Raw genomic sequence first — 10,135 nt, forward strand, 5'->3', positions numbered from 1 at the left:
ACATATTTTCACTCTAATAGGACCCACCCGAAAATTGTATCATCTTCTCTCTCTCTTTTTGAATGAAATTGTATCATCTTTTTCACTCAACAAAAAGTATCTTCTACTGATTTTTTTTTGTTAGAATATCTTCTAATTATTTCTCTTCATCTTCATTATTGGCTTCCTTTCAAACATATATACGATCATCATCATTTTGATTCTGAATATATCTTTCTAACCAGTACATAGAAAGCCACCGAGAGGTAGGGTTGTCCACTCTTGTCTCCAATGATTAGGTTCGTTATTTATCTGACCATCCAAATATATTACGTCTCTCTTCTTTCAAACTGATTTTTTTCACTGCTTATTAGTAATTGTTTCTCTCAGTAAAAAATATATACATGTCATATTAATCATAGATTCATAGTATTAGTATCAGTTTTAAACCACTTTTGCGTGTTGCAACTCTGTCATGAAAGTCAGTTGGTCTAGCTCTTGGTCCAACTTACGATTATTTGATATAAATTTTAAGCGGGAAAGAGGACTGAACTTTATTATTAGTGTAAAGACAGAATGATGAAAAAAAAACAAAGAAAATGGGAAATCTTGAGGCCACTACAAGCAAGGATCGGATCACTTGGGCCCATAATTTTGTTGTTGGTTTTTTCTCTTGCTAAACACTAATTATTAGTTTATACTTATTTATACAGATACAATACAGGTTAGAGAGCTAAGTACAGAACCAGAAAATTCTAATAAACTATTCATTGGCCCGACTGCATGCATGGCGTAGAGAGGGTTTTTGATTACATGATGATGGTGGCGCCCATGAGCTTCCCCCATAAAATGAGACGCGACATGCACGCCTCTGGTCCTTCTTTTGCCTGCACTTATTTATATACGCCTTAAGAAATTCCTAACAAGCTACCAATATATACCATGCCCATGTGATGTCTGCCTAATTGCCTATCTCTTTTATTCATACACACACTAGTAAATGTTCCTCGTGAAAGATATATAGCCAACAAACAAACACAAAAATGTTATTTTCCATAACCAGTGTTGGTATTTTTTTTTTTTTTTTTTGCTAACCGAGTATTCTGGCCCCACCGAGGTGGTCCAGACTAGAGACCGAAGTGAGCAAGGACGCTGCCAGGACGTCACCATGTGGCTCACCGTGTAACGGTCTTCGGTCTCGGGTGCTGCAGCCCACATGTAAATTCCGCAGTGGCCAAGGCTCGAACCCAGGGGCGGGCACTCCAGCTGGAGCTCCTATACCACTAGACCAAAGCAACTTGGTTCAGTGTTGGTATTTATATTATTAGTTATGTTACTTACAAATCGAGGAAGAGTGGATCTCGTGAGGATGAGAGAGGGATAGGGAGGGGGATGTGTTTAACATGGCCAACCAAACTCCTAAACTATCGCTTGAAAACTGCCACATGTACCACTCGTAACTTCAGATCGACGTTGATCTTGTCTCCTCTCCGTTTCTTCAGTCACATGATCGGTGCGTGTAATCAACGCACAACCAACAATCTGTAGACTGTCGTCGAGTCGCATCCAAGTTGCCTCGTTGTTACTTGTTTTGATAGTAACTGACAGATTTTTGAAGGGGAGAATAAAAAAAGAGAGAGGACAAGTAACCTGTTAGATAAAAACCTAAACATCAATAAATGTCCTAACAGCGAACAATAAATATGTACCCAACAGCACTAACCCAAACCTTCCTCATTAAATTCATCTCAATCCATTAACAGAATCTCATGTTCAGCTAAATAAACATCTAACATGCAAAACCAAGATCAACAACAAAAAAGAAGTAGCGTAAAATTTGTAACTTCCTTATTTGGTTAGGTTATTATATAGTATTGACTAAAAACAAGTGGACCCTCGTCATTGTGTGCATTGGCCGTAAAGCCATCCAAAAGCTAAAAAAAGATTAGATCATAAAGCCAGAAACAACGCATTAGATGATTGCTTACATAGTAACTATAGAAATTTTACTATATAATTTAGTCTATAACGCTTTTTTTATGTAGTTGTATCCAATGTAATTATATAAATTAAATGAAAAATAAACAATAAAATAAAATAAATACATTCCTACAATTTCTTTTGCGTTAGAAAACATTTTTGTTTAAGAAAAACATGCCTTCTATAGTTATTTTTTCATTTTAGTTTATAAACTAAATAAATTACGATTGGTAATTTTTATGGTTGTAGCTAAAAAATAAAGCTAAAAATAGTTGATACAAACCAACCAATTATCTCCACCAATTTATTTAAAAGGATATACCGTAATTCATCTAATGAACATAATAAGAGAACCTGCCATTCTACATGAAGTTTGTTGTTGGATAGAGGGTATGATTATCAAACTCTTTCTCGCTCCTTCAAGTGCCATATCATTGTTTTATTTCATATTTTTAAATTATACTACTAAATGGTATATATTCTATGGGCTTAATTAACTCTTTTCCATGCATATGATCTGAGTAATCCATATGAAATATGTAAGTGTTGGAGAAGAAGCACAAAAGTATCCACGGTTTTTTTTAGTAGTTTCTATTGACCAGCCAGCAGATTAATTTAGACAAAGATACATGCAACTTAACTTAAACGTATTTTATACTCGCATGAGATGCATGTTTCGGTTGTACAACTTAACTTAGTGGATATGATAGAAAAATTTGATGGATTAGCCGGTTTTCACTACGGATCGCGTGCCTCCTTTCATCAAGTACATCGTGGTTTAGACCCAAAACAACTACATCGTGGTTTAGAGTTGTTCATATTCCTAGGATCTGCAACGAGCGAGCATCCTTAGCTAAGGATGCCAAACAATGAAGTGTTATTTTCTCCCGCGTAAATCAGAAAATGCTAGACAGAGATGTTCCCATAAACATGATTTCCATAGACCAGAACTTGATTTGATAAAGTGGATTGTTGACAAAAAAAACTCAATAGAATAGAAAGATAATCACAATTTTTCCTATCAAGTTTGTAATCTCTAGAAATTGGTAACAAAAATAATCCATGGATGGGGAGGGTTTATCACGTCAAACAAATTAATAATGAAAATTTCAAACACCTAGTAGAATAAGATATAAATAATACATAACGTTTCCTCTTTACTCGTAAATAATAAAACAGTACTATAAACATTTTCATTGATAATATCTAACTGGTATATTAGTATCTGAAAACTATTTAAAATGTTTTCATGATTTTCTTAAGGTTTGAGATATTTCATTCAGAGTATTCATAAATTATGATACCAGTCGGTTACAGCCTAAGATGAAAATGCTCTAAATGTGATCAGTTTCCTTTATGTTTGAAGTTAGTAAAAGCATGTTTAATGGAAAATTTTTAGGGCGGAGTTCTTAGCGGAATATAAGAATCCGTCTCTTAACTTTTAACTAAAAAAAGCTAAGAACCGGTTCTTAAATAAGATATTTAAGAACCGGTTCTTATCTTTTTTTAGTTAAAAGTTAAGAGACGAATTCTTATGTTCCGCTAAGAGCATCTTTATCGCATATACGTTTCTTATTTTATTTTTTTTCTGATTTAAAAAAATAAAAATAAAATCAAACCAATCGTGGGCCGCCACGTGTCAGTAGGGCCCGCGAACAGTTCAACAGACGTCTCCTATTTCGCGATTTCTGGAGATGTTTTCTCTGGTTTCAGTGGGGCCCACACCCACTTTTTCCTAAAAACCCACCATAGAAACGTGAGATAAATGTGCTCTAAGAACTCCATTCCAAGACCAACCGCAACAGGGTCCATGACTGTCTCTTAGCGTTAATCCTTAGGTTAGTTTTAATATAATAATAGTTATTATGTTAATTTAGCTAAGGATTGGTCCGTCGGGAAGGAGTTTAAGGAGCTGATCCTTGTGTACGTGGCAACGTTTGAGTGGGACGGGTTCCGTTTGGGCTTGGGTTGGGTTTAGAAAAATTAGGTCATTCTCGACCGAGACCGGAAAAAAAAAGAGGTCTCGACGATAAGGCGATAGCGCGGCGATTTCTCTCCATCGGCTTCACGAAGGTAAATCAAAGCCTGAACTTGTATATTTGTTCGATTTAGATCAGTTTTCATTTTGTTTCCTCTCAATTAAGGGTTCGGGAATGGGGTTTCAATCGATTTGCGGTTACGATTGAAATTAGTGTTTCAAAAAGATTTGGGGTAAAATCGATTTGGGGTTAAAATCGAGTATGGGCTATTGTAGAAAGGGTTTCAAAACGATTTTGGTTTCAATCGGAATCGGATATGTTTTTTTTTTCTTATACGGTTTCGAAACGATTTTGGTTTCAAGCTCAAGCGGATCTTCTCTTTTTTCTTAACGGTTTCAAAACCTTTTAGGTTTATATGTGTTCGCTTTCAATCGGTTGTAAATGATTTGTCATTTTTTTCAATCCATATGAGAAGTTATTGTTCTTTAAGTATGTTCTTTCAATCGGTCCTTGCTTTCGTTGCTATAAGTTATTGTTCTTTAACTATGTTCTTTCATCATTTGTCTCAGGTTAACGAAAATGGGACAAGATTACAGCTACAGCCAGCCTTCTTCATCATCAAACTCTCTAGACATGACCTCCCTTCTTGAAGCAGAAGCTCTGTTGTACTTGGATGCAGAGCCGGATCAGTTCGCACCTCAACCAGAGGCTGATGATGGAATCCCGAGGACATGCTACTGTGGAGCTCAGCCTGTTGTCGGAATATCTTACACTCCTAAAGATCCCTACAAAAGGTAATTCACGTGCGACAATGTCGATGATGGGGATTGCCACATTTGGAAATGGTGGGAAGTGGCCGTTACGGAGGAGATGTGTGAGTTTCAGAGACAACTCCGACAGCTTAAGGATCAATCTTTTGAGTGTGACCAGAAGCTGGTTAAGCTACAGAAGACCGTCTGTGAGCTAAAGAAGAAATCAGCGACTATCAAATGGCTTTGCATTGGCAGTTTGTGTATTAATGGTCTCCGCATTAGTTTTTATAGGTTTGGCGGATATGTTTCTGACTGGTAAGTATCTCTCTTGTGCTTTTGGTTGTTGTTAATGCTATCTAGTAAAACTTTTGACTGTTTCATCTTATGTTTTGCAGGAAGAGCTTCAAAGAAGTAAACCAGAGCGTCCTCAAGCTCGAGAGTGTCTGTATAATTAGGTACGATTACTACAACCTCCCACTCTCTTTTCTTTGAATTAATAAAAACATATATTAGTGTATTTTATTTGTTTAAAAGTTTGATTGTTCTTGCGTAAATGTTACCTTCCTACCGCCTCAGATTTGATTGTTTTAAATGTTATAGTACTTTGCAAATGGGTGTTAGTCTGATTTGATTGGTGTTTAATGCAACTAGTTAGCTTTCTATCTTCCTAACTGCTCGGTTTTTATTGGCTTTAAATGTTTCTTAGTTTAAGCTCGCCTACTTAAGTCTTTGTGTTGCTATTAGAGTGACACAGACCAATCTGTTAACATGGATAAGAACACTAGTTATGTGAACCTATTGTTTAGTCAATCTCAGACTCCAGTGGACCTTGATTCACCCGAACCTTTTTGGTTCGGTAGCCAAGGTCCTAATGAGTCTGTTTTTGAGCCTGTTGTCAAGTGTGGTGTCGACACTGGTGGCGACTCTGGTGTGAAGGAGAGGATGAAATGGTCTCCCAAAGAGGATAAAATCCTTATTGGTGCTTGGCTTAACACCAGTAAGGACCCTGTCGTCAGCAATGAGCAGAAAGCTGATGCTTTCTGGAACTGGATTGTAGACTTCTACAACGCAAGCCTTCACCTGGTTGGGACAGTACCGAGGAAGCTTCGTCCGTGCAAGCAGAGGTGGGCTAGGATCAACGAGCAAGTATCCAAGTTTGTTGGATGCTATGATGCCGCTCTAAGGGAGCAGAGAAGTGGTCAAAATGATGATGATGTGATGAAAGCTGCGTTAGACATATTCTTCAATAATAACGAGTACAAGTTCGCCCTGGATCACTGCTGGAGGGAGCTGAGGCATCACCAAAAATGGTGTGCTACCTATCTCGCTAAGGACGGTGGAAAGGAAAAGCGAAAACAAGTGCTGGAAGTTGATAGAGAAGAAAAGGAAGTGGGCGAACCAGAGGGGAGACCTATCGGGGTTAAGACTGCGAAAGCTGGTAGTAAGATGAAGAAGAGTGTTAGAGAAGAGGAGTTGTCAAAGCTACATGGTGTTTTATAAATGAAAGAAAAACTCTCAAGGCATAAACTCCTTGATCGTTTACTCGCGAAGACAGAGCCACTGTCTGAGCTGGAAACTAGTCTTAAACTCAAGCTAATGTCCGAAATGTTATGATGTCTTAATCTTGTTTTGAGGTAGTTATCTTGTATTGTGCATTTGATGCTTTAAAACTATACTAACTGTTGTCTTATTTGATGTGTCAGGTCAAGCAGAAGGCATGTGAACCAAGTCACGGGTGCATTTGGAGGTGTGAAAGTCGTTTGGTCTTTACCTCATGTCAAGGAAGTCACGGGTTCTTCTTATGTAGTATAAAGTAGTCGTCATGCTTGTCTTTAGTTTCCTATCTCGTTCATCAAAACTTGTTTCCTTTAGGTTTCTATCTCTTTATTGTATCTTCACGTTTCCTTGGCGAGGTTGTAATATTTTGGTACCAAGTCTTTGTAAGATCACCCTGCTACAACAAGAATTTGCATCTTTTGCTTCGATTTATAACACAAGTACTACTAGCTCTTCTCTTTAACTTCAACAAGTTTAGGTAACACTTGCTCTTCTCTTTAACTTCAACAAGTTTCAATTTTAGAAACATATCACTTATACAACTTGTGTAAATAATAGAAATTGATATAGAAACTTGAAAAAAGATTAGAATTGCTATAGAGACTTGAAAAAAAAAATTTGGAAAAAAAATTTGTTATAGAAACCACTTTTAAAATTGATTAAAAGATTAGAATTGCTATAGAAACTTGAAAAAAAAAAAACTAAAAAAAAAATAACTTATGATGTTCAATATTATTGGTTTCAAGGAGGGATACCTAAAAATGTCATCATCTTCATCCGATGAAGTCGAAGCAAGACTGGAAGACATTTTCGACGAAATCGTCGAAGATACATACAATGACATAGTCGAGTCCCAAACGAATAAGCAAAGGAGACATGCTTATATAGAACAAAACCGTGAAGCAGGACACGACTGTTTATGGAATGACTACTTCAGCGAAGATTCGACATTCCCGGTACATTTATTCAGGCGCCGTTTCCGCATGAATAATGAATTATTCTTGTGTATTGTCCATGGCCTCGCAGAGAACGTTCCTTTCTTTCGACAAAGAAGAGATGCGACCGGGAGGTTTGGTCTTTCTCCACTACAAAAATGTACGGCAGCTATTCGTCAGCTAGCTTATGGTTATACGGCTGACACGGTAGACGAATATCTCCGACTTGGTGAAAGCACGACACTTTCGTGTTTACACCATTTCACCGACGGAATAATACAGTTATTCGGAGATGAGTATCTACGAAGACCCACACCAGAGGATCTTCAACGACTCCTCGATATTGGAGAGAAACACGGGTTTCCTGGGATGGTAGGAAGCATTGACTGTATGCATTGGGAGTGGAAAAATTGCCCAACCGCTTGGAAAGGACAGTACGCACGTGGATCAGGAAAACTGACAATTGTCTTAGAGGCTGTGGCTTCACAAGATCTTTGGATATGACACGCTTTTTTTGGTCCTCCAGGTACCATAAACGATATTAATGTCCTTGATCGGTCTCCTGTATTTGAAGACATTTTCCAAGGCCGAGCTCCCAGGTTAGAGTATGTGGTCAACGGACACATGTATAAGTTGGTGTATTATCTCACAGACGGTATATATCCCAAATGGTCGACCTTCTTCCAATCTATCTCTCACCCTCAAGGTCCTAAAGCAGAGTTATTTGCTAGACTTCAAGAAGCAACCCGAAAAGATATGGAACAGGCTTTTGGAATTTTGCAAGCTCGATTTGCGATTGTGAAAAACCCGGCTCTTTCATTGGACAAAGAAAAGATAGGGAAGATTATGAGAGCATGTATCATACTACACAATATGATAGTCAAAAATGAACGAGATGGATACATTTAGTACGATATATCTGAATTTGAAGAAGACAGCACGAGAAGTTCACGGGTACATACCGATATGCCTACAAATATCGCTAATATGCTTGGCATTCAGGATGATGTTCACGATAAGCGTTTACATCAACGATTGAAAAATGATTTGATTGAAAATATTTGAAACAAATTTGGTGATTGAAGATTATTAATAAATATTGTATCTTTCTATTAAATCATGTTATAAATAAAAAAATTTAATTTCACTTTTTTTAAAAAATAAAATATTTTATTAGTAAGGATTCCAAAAGTGAGACTCACCATTGGACTTACATATTTGATTAGGGTAAGCCTCACCATTGCGGAACTCCATTTAAAACTCCATTCTAAGAGCACTTGCACTGGGGCATGACAACGAATCCGTCAGCCGGTCCGTTGCACTTTTTGGATTTTTTAACAAATATAAACCCAGCCCATTTGACGGATTAATCCGTAAATTGCATCTTGACGGACCCGGTCCGTGGGCGACGTGGCGGAAATAGATTAGACGGAGGCGCGAATGTGTTTGGTCTTGGCGAGAAAAAAATCGTCATTTCGACGAAAGCAAAGAAAAAAAAAACCTCTCAACTCTCTAGGGCGATTGTCGGATCTCACCTTCGCGATTCAACTCCGTCTGATCGTCAAGGTAAGTAGAAGCGTTTTTTTCTATATTAATCGAACTAGATTGTTTCCATTTATATTCAATAGAGTTGGAATCGTTTCGTATCAAAATTAGGGTTCGAAAAAAATCTGCGATTTGGGGATTTTTTATTTTCAATTGATTTGCTTTCGTTTCAATCGATTTTGTTTTGTTTCAATCGATTATTTTCCGTTTAAATCAGGTTTCGATTAGTTTTCGATCGATTTAGGGATTTGAAGACCCTTTTGGGTCTTGATTGATTTAGGGATTTGAAAACCCTTTTGGGTCTCTAACTATTTTTTTCCACTTACCCTCTCTCGCTCACACACACCAGTGAAGGGAGCGCGTTTGGTCACAGAAACAGTTACAAAACAAAAGGGTTGTTTGTTTCACCATTTGTCATCTTTATCTAGATGATTCATTTGTATGATCTATTTAGATGATCCATTCAGATTTTTGTGACTGTTTGTTTATCCATCCAAATAGCTCATCTAGATGAATCATCTAAATGAATCTTATATTTGTTTCTTTATTTTCATTTCCATCTAAAAGAGTTTAGTAAACAAATTACCAAAACACCATTGTGTTGATTTAATCATATATTTGATATTAATTTTAACTATATTATATTTAATTATTTAATCTAATATATTTACATTAGAATTATTTCAAAATTAACGAGTTTTTTTTTGCGGTTTTGGGAGGGGGAAACAAATTTTTTTGGTTTTAGCGGAAAAACGCACTTTTCGATTTTGGCCAGAAAACGAGATTTTGCGATTTAGGCAGGAAAAAGCGTTTTGGCGGTTTTGGCGGGAAAACGAGATTTTCGGTTTTGGCGGGAAAACGAGATTTTTGGTTTTGGCGGGAAAACGGTTTTTTTTTTTGGCCAGAAAACAATATTTTGTGATTTTGGCGGTAAAACGCGTTTTTGCGGTTTTGGCGGGAAAACGAGATTTTCGGTTTTCGCGGAAAAATGGGTATTTTCGATTTTGGCCGGAAAACAAGATTTTGCGATTTTGGCGGGAAAACGCGTTTTTGCGGTTTTGGCGGAAAAACGAGATTTTTGGTTTTGGCGGGAAAATGGAATTTTTTTATTTTTGGCCGGAAAATGAGATTTTGCGATTTTGACGGGAAAACGCGTTTTTGCAGTTTTGGCGGGAAAACGAAATTTTTCGATTTTGGCCGGAAAACGAGATTTTGCGATTTTGTTGGAAAACACATTTTGCAGTTTTTGCGGGACAATGAAATTTTCGGTTTTGGTGGGAAAACACATTTTTTTTTGCAGGTAAACAAAAAATTTCGGTTTTGGCGAGAAAAGAAGATTTTTCATTTTGACGGGAAAACGATATTTTGCAATTTTGACTGGAAAACGAGTTTTGCGATTTTTCGGGAA

General features: G+C 37.1%; 1 protein-coding gene and 1 pseudogene across 1 annotated transcript; both read left to right on the top strand.

Moving 5' to 3' along the window:
* The first annotated feature begins 519 nt into the window (after positions 1 to 519).
* On the top strand, positions 520 to 5,040 carry LOC125592048 (annotated as a pseudogene).
* A 418-nt stretch (positions 5,041 to 5,458) lies between these two features.
* LOC106426019 (glutathione S-transferase T3-like) lies at positions 5,459 to 6,190 on the top strand. The gene has a single exon (XM_013866732.2). The coding sequence runs from the start codon at positions 5,459 to 5,461 to the stop codon at positions 6,188 to 6,190; it is 732 nt and encodes a 243-aa protein (XP_013722186.2).
* The last annotated feature ends 3,945 nt before the right edge of the window (positions 6,191 to 10,135 follow it).

Source organism: Brassica napus, chromosome C8 (genome assembly GCF_020379485.1).
Source record: "Brassica napus cultivar Da-Ae chromosome C8, Da-Ae, whole genome shotgun sequence".
Taxonomy (NCBI): domain Eukaryota; kingdom Viridiplantae; phylum Streptophyta; class Magnoliopsida; order Brassicales; family Brassicaceae; genus Brassica; species Brassica napus.

What these genes read in the sequence shown, in the direction of transcription:
- LOC106426019 (XM_013866732.2), top strand. Translation starts at nt 5,459, where the DNA reads ATGGATAAGAACACTAGTTATGTGAACCTATTGTTTAGTCAATCTCAG.